This window comes from Salmo salar, chromosome ssa20 (assembly GCF_905237065.1).
Source record: "Salmo salar chromosome ssa20, Ssal_v3.1, whole genome shotgun sequence".
Classification (NCBI taxonomy): domain Eukaryota; kingdom Metazoa; phylum Chordata; class Actinopteri; order Salmoniformes; family Salmonidae; genus Salmo; species Salmo salar.
Genome location: NC_059461.1, coordinates 96391452 through 96412939, shown reverse-complemented (window position 1 = coordinate 96412939; position 21488 = coordinate 96391452). Strand labels below are relative to the sequence as shown.

At 45.5% G+C, this 21488-nt stretch overlaps 1 protein-coding gene across 2 annotated transcripts in view; it reads right to left on the bottom strand.

Moving 5' to 3' along the window:
* The window catches only part of LOC106581602 (nectin-1), a 344741-nt gene that overhangs the window by 14485 nt on the left and 308768 nt on the right, over window positions 1–21488 (bottom strand). The window contains exon 9 of one of the 2 annotated variants that reach the window (XM_045704181.1): window positions 7263–7446. The exons of the other annotated variant lie outside the window; for it this stretch is intronic. Within the exon in view, the coding sequence (XP_045560137.1) occupies window positions 7306–7446 (141 nt within the window). The 3' untranslated portion in view covers window positions 7263–7305. The remainder of the gene's footprint in view (window positions 1–7262; window positions 7447–21488) is intronic. 2 annotated transcript variants of the gene reach the window in all.

Below are 21488 nucleotides of genomic sequence, written 5' to 3'. Positions count from 1 at the left end.
ACCACATCTTTATCGGCAGACTCAATAGCCTTGGTTTCTCAAATGATTGCCTCGCCTGGTTCACCAACTACTTCTCTGATAGAGTTCAATGTGTCAAATCGGACGGCCTGTTGTCCGGACCTCTGGCAGTCTCTATGGGGGTGCCACAGGGTTCAATTCTTGGGCCAACTCTTTTCTCTGTATACATCAATGATGTCGCTCTTGCTGCTGGTGAGTCTCTGATCCACCTCTACGCAGACGACACCATTCTGTATACTTCTGGCCCTTCTTTGGACACTGTGTTAACAACCCTCCAGACGAGCTTCAATGCCATACAACTCTCCTTCCGTGGCCTCCAACTGCTCTTAAATACAAGTAAAACTAAATGCATGCTCTTCAACCGATTGCTGCCTGCACCTGCCCGCCTGTCCAGCATCACTACTCTGGACGGTTCTGACTTAGATTACGTGGACAACTACAAATACCTGGGTGTCTGGTTAGACTGTAAACTCTCCTTCCAGACTCACATCAAACATCTCCAATCCAAAGTTAAATCTAGAATTAGCTTCCTATTTCACAACAAAGCATCCTTCACTCATGCTGCCAAACATACCCTCGTAAAACTGACCATCCTACTGATTCTCGACTTCGGTGATGTCATTTACAAAATAGCCTCCAACACTCTAGTCAGCAAACTGGATGCAGTCTATCACAGTGCCATCCGTTTTGTCACCAAAGCCCCATTTACTACCCACCACTGCGATCTGTATGCTCTCGTTGGCTGGCCTTCGCTTCATAATCGTCGCCAAACCCACTGGCTCCAGGTCATCTACAAGACCCTGCTAGGTAAAGTCCCCCCTTATCTCCGCTCACTGGTCACCATAGCAGCACCCACCTGTAGCACGCGCTCCAGCAGGTATATCTCTCTGGTAACCCCCAAAGCCAACTCCTCCTTCGGCCGGCTCTCCTTCCAGTTCTCTGCTGCCAATGACTGGAACGAACTACAAAAATCTCTGAAACTGGAAACACTTATCTCCCTCACTAGCTTTAAGCACCAGCTGTCAGAGCAGCTCACTGATCACTGCACCTGTACATAGCCCATCTATAATTTAGCCCAAACAACTACCTCTTCCCCTACTGTACTTATTTATTTTGCTCCTTTGCACCCCATTATTTCTATTTCTACTTTGCACTTTCTTCCACTGCAAATCTACCATTCCAGTGTTTTACTTGCTATATTGTATTTACTTTGCCACCATGGCCTTTTTGCCTTTACCTCCCTTATCTCACCTCATTTGCTCACTTTGTATATAGACATATTTTTCTACTGTATTATTGACTGTATGTTTGTTTTACTCCATGTGTAACTCTGTGTCGTTGTATGTGTCGAACTGCTTTGCTTTATCTTGGCCAGGTCGCAATTGTAAATGAGAACTTGTTCTCAACTGGCCTACCTGGTTAAATAAAGGTGAAATAAAAAAATAAAAATAAAAAAATCATTATTCCGCCCTCTAAAATAATTGACAGGTGACATCATTGACTTATGGCATCAATGTGTCGTACAATAAATAATCAATATGATATTGAAAGAAGATCTATCAAATAATTTGCATTCAGGGAGGGACCAGGATATCTGGTCACAATGTGGACACAGTGAACAGATAAAAGACACATTTTACTACCATATGTAGATGCAACAGCTACAATGGGGGCACAGTCAGAATGTGGAAAAGATCAAGACACATGTTAGAACCAGGTATAAATTGACTTATTGTGATGCTTAAATAGGCATGAAGAAAAGTCATTTTGAAAGTTACACTTCCACTGCGTAGACTGTGTTATTATTACTGCAGACTCCTGGTCTATATCACTTTACATAACGACAGAACCCATTTACACCTGAATGTCTCCTAGAAAATGGCCTCTTACTCTGGATGTCAAGCCTCCTATGATGCCAATAAGATGGTAGGTAAGAAAAGCATCACGTCTTCACACTGTGACAGAAGCTCTCTCTCTCATTAAGCTGTGCATTCAATCTCTCTCATTAAGCTGAGCATTCAATCTCTCTCATTAAGCTGTGCATTCAATCTCTCTCATTAAGCTGAGCATTCAATCTCTCTCATTAAGCAGTGCATTCAATCTCTCTCATTAAGCTGTGCATTCAATCTCTCATTAAACTGAGCATTCAATCTCTCTCATTAAACTGAGCATTCAATCTCTCTCATTAAGCTGTGCATTCAATCTCTCTCATTAAGCTGTGCATTCAATCTCTCTCATTAAGCTGTGCATTCAATCTCTCTCATTAAGCTGTGCATTCAATCTCTCTCATTAAGCTGAGCATTAAGCTGTCCATTCAATGAAACTGGGGAATGCATCACTAATATCTTCCATTAATCAACATATATTTCATGAATTAACATATCCATGAATGAACTCTTTATGAAATACATTTCTTTTTAAAGTGAAAACTTTAATTTGTAATTTTATTTTACATTTGGAAGACTTTGCATGTCAAATTAGAAATATCGTTGAATAAAATCATATTTCTGTGTGCCAAAAAACACGACCAACTCCCTACTCAACAACTCTAAAATGGATCTTTCTGTAGACCAACGGTCAGTCTCCATTCTGTTGAACCTCTAGATGTCACTCTATTTCTGAAATGCTCAAATTCACGGAAAACATTTGTCACCCATTCGTCTGAGTAGGCCCTTACTACGCTCTTGTATTTGGGAAACTGTGGATTGGACCCCTACGATGCTGCACCACACAGACAGACAGACAGTTGACTTGATTCCTCTTTAAGAACAACAAGGAAAGGCTTATTCATAAAGACCCTGTTCACGTGGTTGTCTCTCCCTAAACCAGCACTGTGTTCATGTGGTGGTCTCTCCCTAAACCAGCACTGTGTTCATGTGGTGGTCTCTCCCTAAACCAGCACTGTGTTCATGTGGTGGTCTCTCCCTAAACCAGCACTGTGTTCATGTGGTGGTCTCTCCCTGGGACCAGCACTGTGTTCATGTGGTTGTCTCTCCCTAAACCAGCACTGTGTTCATGTGGTGGTCTCTCCCTAAACCAGCACTGTGTTCATGTGGTGGTCTCTCCCTAAACCAGCACTGTGTTCATGTGGTGGTCTCTCCCTGGGACCAGCACTGTGTTCATGTGGTTGTCTCTCCCTGGGACCAGCACTGTGTTCATGTGGTTGTCTCTCCCTAAACCAGCACTGTGTTCATGTGGTGGTCTCTCCCTAAACCAGCACTGTGTTCATGTGGTGGTCTCTCCCTAAACCAGCACTGTGTTCATGTGGTGGTCTCTCCCTGGGACCAGCACTGTGTTCATGTTGTCTCTCCCTAAACCAGCACTGTGTTCATGTTGTCTCTCCCTAAACCAGCACTGTGTTCATGTTGTCTCTCCCTAAACCAGCACTGTGTTCATGTGGTTGTCTCTCCCTAAACCAGCTCTGTGTTGAGACAACATGAAGGAAATTACACTTGTGTTACTTATACCTGGACCATGTCCATAGGCATTGTTTGCTTCTCAAATGGCACCCTATTCGCTACATAGTGCACTACTTTTGACAAAGGCCCATAGGGTGAAAGATAAGGCAGGGCTCTGGGCAAAAGTAGTGCACTATATAGGGAATAGGGTGCCATTTAGGACACAGTCATGTTATTCTGTACTTCCATCCCTGAATGGGAGGGAAGATGGCAGCAGTTGGGAGGTCCTTTGAGAAGGAACACAGAGCTGCTTGTTTTAACAGTGAACCTGGCTCACTGCAGTCACAGCCCTGTTTAACAGTGAATCTGGCTCACTGCAGTCACTGCCCTGTTTAACAGTGAATCTGGCTCACTGCAGTCACTGCCCTGTTTAACAGTGAATCTGGCTCACTGCAGTCACTGCCCTGTTTAACAGTGAATCTGGCTCACTGCAGTCACTGCCCTGTTTAACAGTGAATCTGGCTCACTGCAGTCACTGCCCTGTTTAACAGTGAATCTGGCTCACTGCAGTCACTGCCTTGTTTAACAGTGAATCTGGCTCACTGCAGTCACAGCCCTGTTTAACAGTGAATCTGGCTCACTGCAGTCACTGCCCTGTTTAACAGTGAATCTGGCTCACTGCAGTCACTGCCCTGTTTAACAGTGAATCTGGCTCACTGCAGTCACTGCCCTGTTAAACAGTGAATCTGGCTCACTGCAGTCACTGCCCTGTTTAACAGTGAATCTGGCTCACTGCAGTCACTGCCCTGTTTAACAGTGAATCTGGCTCACTGCAGTCACTGCCCTGTTTAACAGTGAATCTGGCTCACTGCAGTCACTGCCCTGTTTAACAGTGAATCTGGCTCACTGCAGTCACTGCCCTGTTTAACAGTGAATCTGGCTCACTGCAGTCACTGCCCTGTTTAACAGTGAATCTGGCTCACTGCAGTCACTGCCCTGTTTAACAGTGAATCTGGCTCACTGCAGTCACTGCCCTGTTTAACAGTGAATCTGGCTCACTGCAGTCACTGCCCTGTTTAATAGTGAATCTGGCTCACTGCAGTCACTGCCCTGTTTAACAGTGAATCTGGCTCACTGCAGTCACTGCCCTGTTTAACAGTGAATCTGGCTCACTGCAGTCACTGCCCTGTTTAACAGTGAATCTGGCTCACTGCAGTCACTGCCCTGTTTAACAGTGAATCTGGCTCACTGCAGTCACTGCCCTGTTTAACAGTGAATCTGGCTCACTGCAGTCACTGCCCTGTTTAACAGTGAATCTGGCTCACTGCAGTCACTGCCCTGTTTAACAGTGAATCTGGCTCACTGCAGTCACTGCCCTGTTTAACAGTGAATCTGGCTCACTGCAGTCACTGCCCTGTTTAACAGTGAATCTGGCTCACTGCAGTCACTGCCCTGTTTAATAGTGAATCTGGCTCACTGCAGTCACTGCCCTGTTTAACAGTGAACCTGGCTCACTGCAGTCACTGCCCTGTTTAACAGTGAATCTGGCTCACTGCAGTCACTGCCCTGTTTAACAGTGAATCTGGCTCACTGCAGTCACTGCCCTGTTTAACAGTGAATCTGGCTCACTGCAGTCACTGCCCTGTTTAACAGTGAATCTGGCTCACTGCAGTCACAGCCCTGTTTAACAGTGAATCTGGCTCACTGCAGTCACTGCCTTGTTTAACAGTGAATCTGGCTCACTGCAGTCACTGCCCTGTTTAACAGTGAACCTGGCTCACTGCAGTCACTGCCCTGTTTAACAGTGAATCTGGCTCACTGCAGTCACTGCCCTGTTTAACAGTGAATCTGGCTCACTGCAGTCACTGCCCTGTTTAACAGTGAATCTGGCTCACTGCAGTCACTGCCCTGTTTAACAGTGAATCTGGCTCACTGCAGTCACTGCCCTGTTTAACAGTGAATCTGGCTCACTGCAGTCACTGCCCTGTTTAACAGTGAATCTGGCTCACTGCAGTCACTGCCCTGTTAAACAGTGAATCTGGCTCACTGCAGTCACTGCCCTGTTTAACAGTGAATCTGGCTCACTGCAGTCACTGCCCTGTTTAACAGTGAATCTGGCTCACTGCAGTCACAGCCCTGTTTAACAGTGAACCTGGCTCACTGCAGTCACTGCCCTGTTTAACAGTGAATCTGGCTCACTGCAGTCACTGCCCTGTTTAACAGTGAATCTGGCTCACTGCAGTCACTGCCCTGTTTAACAGTGAATCTGGCTCACTGCAGTCACTGCCCTGTTTAACAGTGAATCTGGCTCACTGCAGTCACTGCCCTGTTTAACAGTGAATCTGGCTCACTGCAGTCACTGCCCTGTTTAATAGTGAATCTGGCTCACTGCAGTCACTGCCCTGTTTAACAGTGAATCTGGCTCACTGCAGTCACTGCCCTGTTTAACAGTGAATCTGGCTCACTGCAGTCACTGCCCTGTTTAACAGTGAATCTGGCTCACTGCAGTCACTGCCCTGTTTAACAGTGAATCTGGCTCACTGCAGTCACTGCCCTGTTTAACAGTGAATCTGGCTCACTGCAGTCACTGCCCTGTTTAACAGTGAATCTGGCTCACTGCAGTCACTGCCCTGTTTAACAGTGAATCTGGCTCACTGCAGTCACTGCCCTGTTAAACAGTGAATCTGGCTCACTGCAGTCACTGCCTTGTTTAACAGTGAATCTGGCTCACTGCAGTCACTGCCCTGTTTAACAGTGAATCTGGCTCACTGCAGTCACTGCCTTGTTAAACAGTGAATCTGGCTCACTGCAGTCACTGCCCTGTTTAACAGTGATAATCTTTACACAAGCAGGTAAACTAACTATTTCAGGGGGAGAAGAGGTGGTCTTCACACTAGTGGGAAAATGAAATCTTTCAGGGGAGAAGAGAGAGGAGTCGTGGACGAAACAATAGCAGACTAAAAGACAAGGGCAAGAGAAGCAAGGAGGGGAGAGGAGGCTGAAGAGGGAGAGGCGAGGAGGCTGAAGAGGGAGAAGCAAGGAGGCGGGAGGAGGCTGAAGAGGGAGAGGCGAGGAGGCTGAAGAGGGAGAGGCGAGGAGGGGAGAGGAGGCTGAAGAGGGAGAGGCGAGGAGGCTGAAGAGGGAGAGGCAAGGAGGGGAGAGGAGGCTGAAGAGGGAGAGGCAAGGAGGGGAGAGGAGGCTGAAGAGGGAGAGGTGAGGAGGGTGAGGAGGCTGAAGAGGGAGAGGCGAGGATGGGAGAGGAGGCTGAAGAGGGAGAGGCAAAGAGGGGAGAGGAGGCTGAAGAGGGAGAGGCAAGGAGGGGAGAGGAGGCTGAAGAGGGAGAGGTGAGGAGGGGAGAGGAGGCTGAAGAGGGAGAGGCGAGGATGGGAGAGGGGGCTGAAGAGGGAGAGGCGAGGAGGCTGAAGAGGGAGAGGCGAAGAGGGGAGAGGAGGCTGAAGAGGGAGAGGCGAGGAGGGGAGAGGAGGCTGAAGAGGGAGAGGCGAGGAGAGAAGAGGCTGAAGAGGGAGAGGCGAGGAGGGAAGAGGCGAGGAGAGTGTGGGAGGCAGTTGCAGATGGAGGGATGGGAGAGGAGAGTGTGGAAGGCAGTTGGAGATGGAGGGATGGGAGAGGAGAGGAGAGGGAGAGGAGAGTATGGGAGGCAGTGGGAGATTAAGGCATGGGAGAGGAGAGGAGAGGAGAGGAGAGGAGAGGAGAGGAGAGGAGAGGAGAGGAGAGGAGAGGAGAGGAGAGGAGAGGAGAGGAGAGGAGAGGAGAGGAGAGGAGAGGAGAGTGTGGGAGGCAGTTGGAGATGAGAGATGGGAGAGGAGAGTGCACTAGTCTGTGTACCTTGAGGCCAGAGTCGGAGGGAAAAGGCCTATAATGGCATGCGTTAGTGTGAGCTAGGCTGGATGGTTGCATACTCGACAAGGTCCCCGGCAGAGTGCATAGAGCTCCGTGTGCTGGGGGAGAAGGCCAGAGACGCAGTATCCAGCTCTGCATACTGGACATCACAGTCCCTGTGGCCAGAGTTCTAGAGACAAGAGAGGCGAGAGGAGTTTGATGAGAGAGAGTGATAGAGAGAGAGACAGTGAGTGCCTTCAGAAAGTATTCATACGCCCTGGACTTATTCTACATTTCGTTGTGTTACAGCCTGAATTCAAAATGGATTGAAGTGATTTTTTTTTCTCTCACCCATCTACACACAATACCCCATAAAGACAAAGTGAAAACATGTTTTTGCAAATGTATTGCAAATTAAATAAAGAAATATCTAATTTTATAACTATTCACACCCCTGAGTCAATACTTTGTAGGAGCAGCTTTGGCAGTGATTACAGCTGCGAGTCTTACTGGGTAAGTCTCCAAGAGCTTTCCACACCTAGATTGTGCAACATTTCTCCATTATTCTTTTCAAACTTCTTCAAGCTCTGTCAAATTGGTTGTTGATCATTGCTAGACAACCATTTGAAAGTCTTGCCATATATTTTCAAGCAGATTTAAGTCCAAACTGTAACTCAGCCACTCAGGAACATTCACTGTCTTCTTGGTAAGCAACTCCAGTGTAGATTTGGCCTTGTGTTTTAGGTTATTGTCCTGCTGGTTAGGGGAATTCATCTCCCAGTGTCTGGTGGAAAGCAGACTGAACCAGGTTTTTCTCTAGGATTTTGCCTGTGCTTAGCGCCATTCTGTTTATTTTGTATCCTGAAAAATCCCCAGTCCTTAATGATTACAAGCATACGCATAACATGATGCAGCCACTACCATGTTTGAAAATATGGAGACTGGTACTCAGTAATGTGTTTTATTGGATTTGCCCCAAATATAACACTTTGTATTCAGGACAAAAAGTGAATTGCTTTCCCATGTTTTTTGCAGTATTACTCCAGTGCCTAGTATCAAACAGGAGGCATGTTTGGGAATATTTATATGCTGTACCAGCTTCCTTGTTTTCACTCTGTCATTTAGGTTAGTATGGTGGAGTAACTACAATGTTGTTGATCCATCCTCAGTGTTCTCCTATCACGGCCGTTAAACTCTGTTACTGTTTTATAAGTCACCATTATCATCATGGTGAAATCCCTGAGTGGTTTCCTTCCTCTCCAGCAACTGACTTAGGAAGGACACCTGCATCTGTGTAGTGACTGGGTGTATTGATACACCATCCGAAGTGCCATTAATAACTTCACCATGCTCAAAGGGATATTCAATGTCTGCTTCTTTTTTTTTTTTACCCATCTACCAATAGGTGCCCTTCTTTGCGAGGCATTGGAAAACCTCCCTGGTTTTTGTGTTTGAAATTGACTGCTCGACTGAGGGATCTTTGTGGGGTACAGAGGAAGTAATTCAGAGATCATGTTGTTATTGTCCATGCAACCTATTGAGCAAATGTTTATTCCTGATCTTATTTAGGGTTGCCATAACAAAGGGGTTGAATACTTATTGACTCAAGACATTTTAGCTTTTCATTTTTTGATATATTTGTAAACATTTAAAAATATATAATTCCACTTTGACATTATGGGGTATTGTGTGTAGGCCAGTGCCCCATGTTGAATTCAGGCTGTAACACAACAACATGTGGAAAAAGTCAAGGGGTGTGAATACTTTCTGGAGGCTCTGTATGTGTGAGAGACATGGAAAGAGCAAAAGAAAGAAAGAAAGAAAAAAGGAGAGGGGAGGGGGAGGAGTAGACAACAAATGTCACTATTAGTTTTGTGTGAGAGTGTGGGAGGCAGTTGAAGATGGATGGAAGAATGAAAGAAAGATGGAAATAGCAAGAGCAATAGAGAAAGAGGACTGCAGATAGATTTGAGGATGATGTGTGGAAATATTCATGAGAGAGAGGGTGCTTTGATAGTGAGAGAGGGTCCTATGATAGTGAGAGAGGGTCCTATGATAATGAGAGAGGGTCCTATGATAAACAAAGAGGGTCCTATGATAATGAGAGAGGGTCCTATGATAATGAGAGAGGGTCCTATGATAATGAGAGAGGGTCCTATGATAGTGAGAGAGGGTCCTATGATAATGAGAGAGGGTCCTATGATAGTGAGAGAGGGTCCTATGATAGTGAGAGAGGGTCCTATGATAATGAGAGAGGGTCCTATGATAGTGAGAGAGGGTCCTATGATAGTGAGAGAGGGTCCTATGATAATGAGAGAGGGTCCTATGATAATGAGAGAGGGTCCTATGATAGTGAGAGAGGGTCCTATGATAGTGAGAGAGGGTCCTATGATAGTGAGAGAGGGTCCTATGATAATGAGAGAGGGTCCTATGATAATGAGAGAGGGTCCTATGATAATGAAAGAGGGTCCTATGATAGTGAGAGAGGGTCCTATGATAGTGAGAGAGGGTCCTATGATAATGAGAGAGGGTCCTATGATAATGAGAGAGGGTCCTATGATAGTGAGAGAGGGTCCTATGATAGTGAGAGAGGGTCCTATGATAGTGAGAGAGGGTCCTATGATAGTGAGAGAGGGTCCTATGATAGTGAGAGAGGGTCCTATGATAATGAAAGAGGGTCCTATGATAGTGAGAGAGGGTCCTATGATAGTGAGAGAGGGTCCTATGATAATGAGAGAGGGTCCTATGATAGTGAGAGAGGGTCCTATGATAGTGAGAGAGGGTCCTATGATAGTGAGAGAGGGTCCTATGATAATGAGAGAGGGTCCTATGATAGTGAAAGAGGGTCCTATGATAGTGAGAGAGGGTCCTATGATAGTGAGAGAGGGTCCTATGATAATGAGAGAGGGTCCTATGATAGTGAGAGAGGGTCCTATGATAATGGGGCCGAGACCGAGTCAAGACTGAGATGGGGAGAAGGGGTCCGAGACAGAGTCAAGACCGAGGTCAGAAAAATGTCCAATTCAAGACCATTATTATAATTTGTTAAATTACCTCCATAATAAGGCCAAAATGTCCAGTATTTACTTTAAACATCCAGAGTAGTGAAACAAAATACACACTGAGGGCAAATAGAGCCACTCTATAAATGATTACTAACCCAAACACAGTGGGGAACAATGGGCCTTCAACGCCTTCAGAGAAGGGCTAAGGATTTATTAAATAATTATTATAGTATAAAAAATTATATTGTTATGTTCAATGATTTAATCTCTTCAGTTTTAGTTGGAAAGGAAAGGGTTAACACTGAAGAGAAAAAATGATCAAAATCTAGCTATCTAAGTCAGCCATTGGCTAGGCCAATCAGAAGCAAGGCATCTGCCGTTCAACTGTACTAGGGCAACATTTTGGAGTGACAGTGGAATCAACCAATCACATTTTTACATAAAGAGTGGGACCGTTTTTAATGAAAACTTCGGCCTTCTTGAAGGCCAACAGGTTACTGCACAATAGCGAGCAGTAGTTTTCCCTAGCTAGCAATCTTATGTTGTTGGGTAGTTTGCAGCGGCTGCAGGAGTGTGTTAAGATGGCTGACGTTTTACATGCCCCTGACCAATAGTTTTTTTTGCGTTGTTTGTAACTTATTTCTTTTACTTATTTTTTACATAATGTTGCTGCTACTGTCTCTTATGACCGAAAATAACTTCTGGACATCAGAACTGGGATTACTCACCATGAACTGGAAAACCCTTTTTCCTTTAACGAGTCCAACGAGAAGGATATACTGCTCTCCCGGGAAAAAGGCCCACATCCCCGTCATTTGTGTGAAGAAAAGACGGAGGAAAAGAGGACGCAGATCAGGCTGCCTTCTGAGAATCTGTAGGCGAGCGAGTAAACTCCCATTGCCTTCCGTTCTACTTGCTGATATGTAATCACTGGGGAAAAACGTTATGATCTACGATTACGATCATCCAACGGGACATTAAGAACTGTAATATATTTTGTTTCACCGAGTCGTGACTGAACAACGACACAGATAATATAGAGCTGGCGGGATTTTCCGTGCACCGGCAGAACAGAGAAGCTACGTCTGGTAAGACGAGGGGTGGGGGTGTGTGTCTTTTTGTCAATAACAGCTGGTGCGCGATGTCTAATATTAAAGAAGTCCAGAGGTATTGCTCGCCTGAGGTAGAGTACCTCATGATAAGCTGTAGACCACACTATCTACCAAGAGAGTTCTCATCTATATTATTCGTAGCCATCTATTTACCACCACAGGCCGATGCTGGCACTAAGACCGAACTCAACGAGCTGTATAAGGCCATAAGCAAACAAGAAAATGCTCATCCAGAAGAGGTGCTCCTAGTGGCTGGGGACTTTAATGCAGGCAACCTTAAATCAGTTTTACCAAAATGTTTACCAGCATGTTACATGTGCAACCAGAGAAAAAAAACTCTAGACCACCTTTACTCCACACACAGAGACACATACACAGCTCTCCCTCGCCCTCCATTTGGCATATCTGACCATAATTCTATCCTTTTGATTCCAGCTTACAAGCAAAAACTAAAGCAGGAAGTATCAGTGACTCGCTCAATACGGAAGTGGTCAGATGACGCGGATGCTACGCTACAGGACTGTTTTGCTAGCAGAGACTGGAATATGTTCCGGGATTCATCCAATTGCATTGAGGAATTCACCACCTCAGTCATCGGCTTCATCAATAAGTGCATTGATGAAGTTGTCCCCACAGTGACTGGTACGTACATACCCCTAACCAGAAGCCATGGATTAAAGGCAACATCTGCATCGAGCTAAAGGCTAGAGCTGCAGCTTTAAAGGAGTGGGAGACTAATCCGGACGCTTATAAGAAATCCCGCTATGCCCTCAGATGAACCATCAAACAAGCAAAGCGTCATTACAGGATTAAGATTGAATCCTACAACACCGGCTCTGATGTGGCAGGGCTTGAAAACTATTACGGACTAGAAAGGGAAACCCAGACTTGAGCTGCCCAGGGACGCAAGGATTCCAGACAAGCTAAATGCCTTTTATGCTCGCTTTGAGGCAAGCAACACTGAAGCATGCACGAGAGCACCAGCTGCTCTGGATGACTGTGTGATAACGCTCTCGATAGCCGATGTGAGCAAGACCAATAAACAGGTTAACATTCACAAAGCCAAGGGATTACCAGGACGTGTACTCAAAGCATGCGCGGACCAACTGGCAACTGTCTTCACTGACATTTTCAACCTCTCCTTGACGGAGTCTGTAATACCTACATGTTTCAAGCAGACCACCATAGTCCCTGTGCCCAAGGAAGCGAAGGTAACCTGCCTAAATGATTACCGACCCGTAGCACTCATGCCGGTAGCCATGAAGTGCTTTGAAAGGCTGGTCATGGCTCACATCAACAGCATCCTCCCGGATAACCTAGACCCTCTCCAAATCGCACACTACCCCAACAGATCCACAGATGATGCAATCTCAATCGCACTACACACTGCCCTTTCCCACCTGGACAAAAGGAACACCTATGTGAGAATACTGTTCATTGACTACAGCTCAGTGTTCAACACCATAGTGCCCTCAAAGCTCATCAATAAGCTAAGGACCCTGGGACTAAACACCTCCCTCTGCAACTGGATCCTGGACTTCCTGACGGGCCACCCCCAGGTGGTGAGGGTAGGCAACAACAAGTCTGCCACGCTGATCCTCAACACTGTCGCCCCTCAGGGGTGTGTACTTAGTCCCCTCATGTGCTCCCTGTTCATCCATGACTGCGTGGCCAAACACGACTCCAACACCATTAAGTTTTCTGATGACACAACAGTGGCAGGCCTGATCACCAACAATGATGAGACATACTATAGGGAGGAGGTCAGAGAACTGGCAGTGTGGTGCCAGGACAACAAACTTTCCCTCAATGTGAGCAAGACAAGGGAGCTGATCGTGGATTACAGGAAAAGGCGGGCCGAACAGGCCCACATTAACATCAACAGGGCTGTAGTGGAGCGGGACGAGAGTTTCAAGTTCCTTGGTGTCCACATCACCAACGAACTATCATGGTCCAAACACACCAAGACAGTCGTGAAGTGGGCAATGACAATACCTTTTCCCCCTCAGGAAACTGAAAAGATTTGGCGTTGGTCCCCAGATCCTCAAAAAGTTCTACAGCTGCACCATCGATAGCGTACTGACAGGTTGCATCACCGCCTGGTATAGCAACTGCCCAGCCTCTGACCGTAAGGCGCTACAGAGGGTAGTGCGAACGGCCCAGTACATCACTGGGGCCAAGCTTCCTGCAATCCAGGACCTAAACTCAGCAAAAAAACAAATGTCCTCTCACTGTCAACTGCGTTTATTGTCAGCAAACTTAACGTGTGTAAATATTTGTATGAACATAACAAGATTCAACAACTGAGACGTAAACTGAACAAGTTAAACAGACATGTGACTAACAGAAATGGAATAATGTGTCCCTGAACAAAGGGGCGGGTCAAAATAAAAGTAACAGTCAGTATCTGGTGTGGCCACCAGCTGCATTAGGTACTGCAGTGCATCTCCTCCTCATGGACAGCACCAGATTTGCCTGTTCTTGCTGTGAGATGTTACCCCACTCTTCCACCAAGGCACCTGCAAGTTCCCGGACATTTCTGGGGGGAATGGCCCTAGCCCTCACCCTCTGATCCAACAGGTCCCAGACGTGTTCAATGGGATTGAGATCCAGGCTCTTCACTGGCCATGGCAGAACACTGCCATTCATGTCTTGCAGGAAATCACACACAGAACGAGCAGTATGGCTGGTGACATTGTCATGCTGGAGGGTCATGTCAGGATGAGCCTGCAGGAAGGGTACCACATGGGGGAGGAGGATGTCTTCCCTGTAACGTACAGCGTTGAGATTGCCTGCAATCACAAAACGCTCAGTCCAATGATGCTGTGACACACCGCCCCAGACCATGACAGACCTTTCACCTCCAAATCGATCCTGCTCCAGAGTACAGGCCTCGGTGTAACGCTCATTCCTTCGACGATAAACGTGAATTCGACCATCACCCCTGGTGAGACAAAACCGTGACTCGTCAGAGAAGAGTACTTTTTGCTGGTCCAGCGACGGTGGGTTTGTGCCCATAGGCGATGTTGCTGCCGTTGATGTCTGGTGAGGACCTGCCTTACAACAAGTCTACAAGCCCTCAGTCCAGCCTCTCTCAGCCTATTGCGGACAGTCTGAGCACTGATGGAGGGATTGTGCGTTCCTGCTGTAACTCGGGCAGTTGTTGTTGCCCATCCTGTACCTGTCCCGCATGTTTGATATTCGGATGTGCCGATCCTGTGCAGGTGTTGTTACACGTGGTCTGCCACTGCGAGGACGATCAGCTGTGCGTCCTGTCTCCCTGTAGCACTGTCTTAGGCGTCTCACAGTACGGACATAGCAATTTATTGCCCTGGCCACATCTGCAGTCCTCATGCCTCCTTGCATCATGCCTAAGGTACGTTCACACAGATGAGCAGGGACCCTGGGCAACTTTCTTTTGGTGTTTTTCAGAGTCAGTAGAAAGGCCTCTTTTTAGTGTCCTAAGTTTTCATAAATGTGACCTTAATTGCCTATCGTCTGTAAGATGTTAGTGTCTTAACGACCGTTCCACAGGTGAATGTTCATTAATTGTTTATGGTTCATTGAACAAGTATGGGAAACAGTGTTTAAACCCTTTACAATGAAGATCTGTGAAGTTATTTGGATTTTTACGAATGATCTTTGAAAGACGGTCCTGAAAAAGGGACGTTTCTTTTTTTGCTGAGTTTATACAGGAGGTGTCGGAGGAAAGCCCATAAAATTGTCAGAGACTCCAGTCACCCAAGTCATAGACTGTTCTCTCTGCTACCGCACGGCAAGTGGTTCCGGAGCGCCAAGTCTAGGACCAAAAGGCTCCTTAACAGCTTCTGCCCCCAAACCATAAGACTGCTGAACTATTAATCAAATGGCCACCGGACTATTACATTGACACCCCATTTGTTTTGTACACTGCTGCTACTTGCTGTTTATTATCTATGCATAGTCACTTCACCCCGACCTACATGTACAAATTACCTCAACCAACCTGTATCCCCGCACACTGACTCGGTACCGGTACCCCCTGTATATAACCTCGTTATTGTTATGTTATTGTATTACTTTATGATTTTATTTATTTTTTTGACTTTAGTTTATTTGGTAAACATTTTCTTAACTCTTCTTGAACTGCACTGTTGGTTAAGGGCTTGTCAGTAAGCATTTCATGTTAAGGTCTACACTTGTATTCGGCGCATGTGACAAATAAAGTTGGATTTCATTTTATTCGTTATCAAAGAGGACGTTGTTGCTCATTTACATTTCAAATGATCATCATCTGGTGAGTGGAACTGTGTTATTTATTGCAGCGGTCTTGCTGTTATTAGCCATCTCTTTGTGTGTTTTAATGCAGCGATCTTGCTGTTGTTAGCCATCTCTTTGTGTGTTTTAATGCAGCGCTCTTGCTGTTGTTAGCCATCTCGTTGTGTGTTTTAATGCAGCGCTCTTGCTGTTATTAGCCATCTCTTTGTGTGTTTTAATGCAGCGATCTTGCTGTTATTAGCCATCTCTTTGTGTGTTTTAATGCAGCGCTCTTGCTGTTATTAGCCATCTCTTTGTGTGTTTTAATGCAGCGCTCTTGCTGTTGTTAGCCATCTCTTTGTGTGTTTTAATGCAGCGCTCTTGCTGTTATTAGCCATCACTTTGAAAATAACTTGTGTTTTTTGCATTTAAAGTGGAAATGACAGCATTTTAGCAACATGAAATCTTATAAATATCAGTTCATATACACCACCAGGAAGAAAATGACACTTAAAGAAATCTGACGTTTTCATAGATTCTTAGAATGTTTGGGGATTACATGTACTAAGGCATTTCTATAGAAATATAGTGGGAAAGCAGCCGTGCGTTTGGACAATTAAAAAAGTCACTGCAGTAAATTAACCGAATAAAAACATCTGTCTTGTCCAGGACCGGAGTCTACAGAACCAGTGCGCTATAGCCAATCAGACATACAGTAGACCTTTATACAAACAAGCCATTTGACACACGGGCCTGTCATCAGTCACTTTGAACTGGACTGAGTGTTAACAGGCAGTAGGGCCTGTCATCATTCACTATGAACTGGACTGTGTGTTTACAGGCAGTAGGACCTGTCATCATTCACTATGAACTGGACTGTGTGTTTACAGGAAGTAGGACCTGTCATCATTCACTATGAACTGGACTGTGTGTTTACAGGAAGTAGGACCTGTCATCATTCACTATGAACTGGACTGTGTGTTTACAGGTGACTTCGGATCATTAGAACATCATTAGAAAAGCTGCAAAATTCACCTGAATGGATTTCTGTAAACATGTCAACGCCACTGGAGTCCTCTTACATTTGGGTACTTTACAGTCCTATTGATCAAACAACCATGAAAAGGTAGGCTCTCGCTCCCTCAGTTATACACATCAACAACAACAAGATCAACAGCTAATGCTAGCCAGATCAACGACTAATGCTAGCCAGATCAACGACTAATGCTAGCCAGATCAACGACTAATGCTAGCCAGATCAACGACTAATGCTAGCCAGATCAACGACTAATGCTAGCCAGAGCAACAACTAATGCTAGCCAGATCAACGACTAATGCTAGCCAGAGCAACAACTAATGCTAGCCAGAGCAACAACTAATGCTAGCCAGATCAACAACTAATGCTAGCCAGATCAACGACTAATGCTAGCCAGAGCAACAACTAATGCTAGCAAGAGCAACAACTAATGCTAGCCAGAGCAACAACTAATGCTACATAAATAGGTACGCTAGCCTATTAGCCAGGTTATGACTGACGTGTGATCATTGCCCTTGCTAGTTTCATTGTACTGACATTCCCAGCCTTAGATTTGTCTGTTTTTGTCCAGAATATTGTGTCATTGAAACTGAAACAGTGTATCCTGAATGGAGGCAGTAAACAATGTACCAGATCAGCTGGGATTTACAACCTGATAGCAATATGTTCTGGACTACCAACAGTAAACAATGTACCAGATCAGCTGGGATTTACAACCTGATAGCAATATGTTCTGGACTACCAACAGTTAACAATGTACCAGCCCAGCTGTGATTTACAACCTGATAGCAATATGTTCTGGACTACCAACAGTTAACAATGTACCAGCCCAGCTGGGATTTACAACCTGATAGCAATATGTTCTGGACTACCAACAGTAAACAATGTACCAGACCAGCTGTGATTTACAACCTGATAGCAATATGTTCTGGACTACCAACAGTAAACAATGTACCAGATCAGCTGTGATTTACAACCTGATAGCAATATGTTCTGGACTACCAACAGTTAACAATGTACCAGCCCAGCTGGGATTTACAACCTGATAGCAATATGTTCTGGACTACCAACAGTAAACAATGTACCAGCCCAGCTGTGATTTACAACCTGATAGCAATATGTTCTGGACTACCAACAGTAAACAATGTACCAGATCAGCTGTGATTTACAACCTGATAGCAATATGTTCTGGACTACCAACAGTAAACAATGTACCAGATCAGCTGTGATTTACAACCTGATAGCAATATGTTCTGGACTACCAACAGTAAACAATGTACCAGCCCAGCTGGGATTTACAACCTGATAGCAATATGTTCTGGACTACCAACAGTAAACAATGTACCAGATCAGCTGTGATTTACAACCTGATAGCAATATGTTTTGGACTACCAACAGTTAACAATGTACCAGCCCAGCTGGGACTTACAACCTGATAGCAATATGTTCTGGACTACCAACAGTAAACAATGTACCAGCCCAGCTGGGATTTACAACCTGATAGCAATATGTTTTGGACTACCAACAGTAAACAATGTACCAGATCAGCTGTGATTTACAACCTGATAGCAATATGTTCTGGACTACCAACAGTAAACAATGTACCAGCCCAGCTGGGATTTACAACCTGATAGCAATATGTTTTGGACTACCAACAGTTAACAATGTACCAGCCCAGCTGGGATTTACAACCTGATAGCAATATGTTCTGGACTACCAACAGTTAACAATGTACCAGCCCAGCTGGGATTTACAACCTGATAGCAATATGTTCTGGACTACTATGAAACGTATTGGTGAATGATATTAATCATGTGATGACAAGCATCTCAGAGCCTATCTCTGGCCTTAGTGTACCTCATGGAACGTTGAGTCAAATAGAACCTATTTTTAAAACCTCTTATGAAGTTGGTTTAGTAGAATAAACTGGGAATTTGATATTTTTGAATGATATTATGATTGTCTGTTTGTTTCATATCTGCAAAGCAGTTAAAACGCTGTCAGTTCCACTTTAAACTTTAGGTCACCAGTTACTTTGTGTGCTAAACATGAAATGCTTTTTGCAATGGAAAGTAATAGCTGTACATTCATATTGGAAATGCTTAAGGGTTGTGTTTTTGTATTCCTATGATTGGAACCTACTGGCTTATGTCTGAGTTTATGGACTGCTAATCCTTTAACATCATGCTGTGTGTGACTGCTGTCTCTCCATCAGCCCTGTCCAGTGGTGTAGTGGTCCTTTACCATCATGCCGTGTGTGACTGCTGTCTCTCCATCAGCCCTGTCCAGTGGTGTAGTGGTCCTTTACCATCATGCCGTGTGTGACTGCTGTCTCTCCATCAGCCCTGTCCAGTGGTGTAGTGGTCCTTTACCATCATGCTGTGTGTGACTGCTGTCTCTCCATCAGCCCTGTCCAGTGGTGTAGTGGTCCTTTACCATCATGCTGTGTGACTGCTGTCTCTCCATCAGCCCTGTCCAGTGGTGTAGTGGTCCTTTACCATCATGCTGTGTGTGACTGCTGTCTCTCCATCAGCCCTATGCAGTGGTGTAGTGGTCCTTTACCATCATGCCGTGTGTGACTGCTGTCTCTCCATCAGCCCTATGCAGTGGTGTAGTGGTGCTTGGAGAAGTGGGTCTACTCTAATGTAGCCATAAAGTTCCCTAACGGCCCACCCAGCGAAGGAAAGGCACCCTTTGTGAAAAATGTTTTCCTATGTTTTTTTTCAGATTTTCAATCTCAAAATGTAACTTATTTTAATAGAAGTCCACAAACATGCTCTGACCACATCAATCTGATTGGGTGGGCCTGTCTGCTCCTGGCTCCACAATGGGTGGGTCTTTGCCCACCCAGGCCCATCGATGTCTACACCCCTGATGCGAACAGCACATGATGACAATTGCTCATCACAAATAGCCTAATAACCAACACTGATGAACCCTTCCCAGGGAGAACTGATGAACCCTTCCCAGGGTGAACTGATGAACCCTTCAACTGATGAACCCTTCCCAGGGTGAACTGATGAACCCTTCCCAGGGTGAACTGATGAACCCTTCCCAGGGTGAACTGATGAACCTTTCCCAGGGAGAACTGATGAACCCTTCAACTGATGAATCCTTCCCAGGGTGAACTGATGAACCCTTCCCAGGGTGAACTGATGAACCCTTCCCAGGGTGAACTGATGAACCCTTCCCAGGGTGAACTGATGAACCCTTCCCAGGGTGAACTGATGAACCCTTCCCAGGGAGAACTGATGAACCCTTCCCAGGGTGAACTGATGAACCCTTCAACTGATGAACCCTTCCCAGGGAGAACTGATGAACCCTTCCAATGGATAACTGATGTTGATTGATTAAACCAGTTATTTTATCTGTTTCCACGCCTCTGTTCAGTCAGCTCTACCCTTTACCACCTGGCTGTTCTGTTCATTCAGCTCTACCCTTTAACCACCTGGCTGTTCTGTTCAGTCAGCTCTACCCTTTATAAAACCACCTGGCTGTTCTGTTCAGTCAGCTCTACCCTTTATAAAACCACCTGGCTGTTCTGTTCAGTCAGCTCTACCCTTTATAAAACCACCTGGCTGTTCTGTTCAGTCAGCTCTACCCTTTATAAACCACCTGGCTGTTCTGTTCAGTCAGCTCTACCCTTTATAAAACCACCTGGCTGTTCTGTTCAGTCAGCTCTACCCTTTATAAACCACCTGGCTGTTCTGTTCAGTCAGCTCTACCCTTTACCACCTGGCTGTTCTGTTCAGTCAGCTCTACCCTTTATAAAACCACCTGGCTGTTCTGTTCAGACAGCTCTACCCTTTATAAAACCACCTGGCTGTTCTGTTCAGACAGCTCTACCCTTTATAAAACCACCTGGCTGTTCTGTTCAGTCAGCTCTACCCTTTATAACCTGGCTGTTCTGTTCAGTCAGCTCTACCCTTTATAAAACCACCTGGCTGTTCTGTTCAGTTAGCTCTACCCTTTATAACCTGGCTGTTCTGTTCAGTCAGCTCTACCCTTTATAAAACCACCTGGCTGTTCTGTTCAGTCAGCTCTACCCTTTATAAAACCACCTGGCTGTTCTGTTCAGTCAGCTCTACCCTTTATAAAACCACCTGGCTGTTCTGTTCAGTCAGCTCTACCCTTTATAAAACCACCTGGCTGTTCTGTTCAGTCAGCTCTACCCTTTTAAAACCACCTGGCTGTTCTGTTCAGTCAGCTCTACCCTTTATAAAACCACCTGGCTGTTCTGTTCAGTCAGCTCTACCCTTTATAAAACCACCTGGCTGTTCTGTTCAGTCAGCTCTACCCTTTAAACCACCTGGCTGTTCTGTTCAGTCAGCTCTACCCTTTATAAAACCACCTGGCTGTTCTGTTCAGACAGCTCTACCCTTTTAAACCACCTGGCTGTTCTGTTCAGTCAGCTCTACCCTTTATAACCACCTGGCTGTTCTGTTCAGTCAGCTCTACCCTTTATAAAACCACCTGGCTGTTCTGTTCAGTCAGCTCTACCCTTTATAAAACCACCTGGCTGTTCTGTTCAGTCAGCTCTACCCTTTATAAACCACCTGGCTGTTCTGTTCAGTCAGCTCTACCCTTTACCACCTGGCTGTTCTGTTCAGTCAGCTCTACCCTTTATAAAACCACCTGGCTGTTCTGTTCAGTCAGCTCTACCCTTTATAAAACCACCTGGCTGTTCTGTTCAGTCAGCTCTACCCTTTATAAAACCACCTGGCTGTTCTGTTCAGTCAGCTCTACCCTTTATAAAACCACCTGGCTGTTCTGTTCAGTCAGCTCTACCCTTTACCACCTGGCTGTTCTGTCAAGACAGCTCTACCATTTCCCGTGACAACAG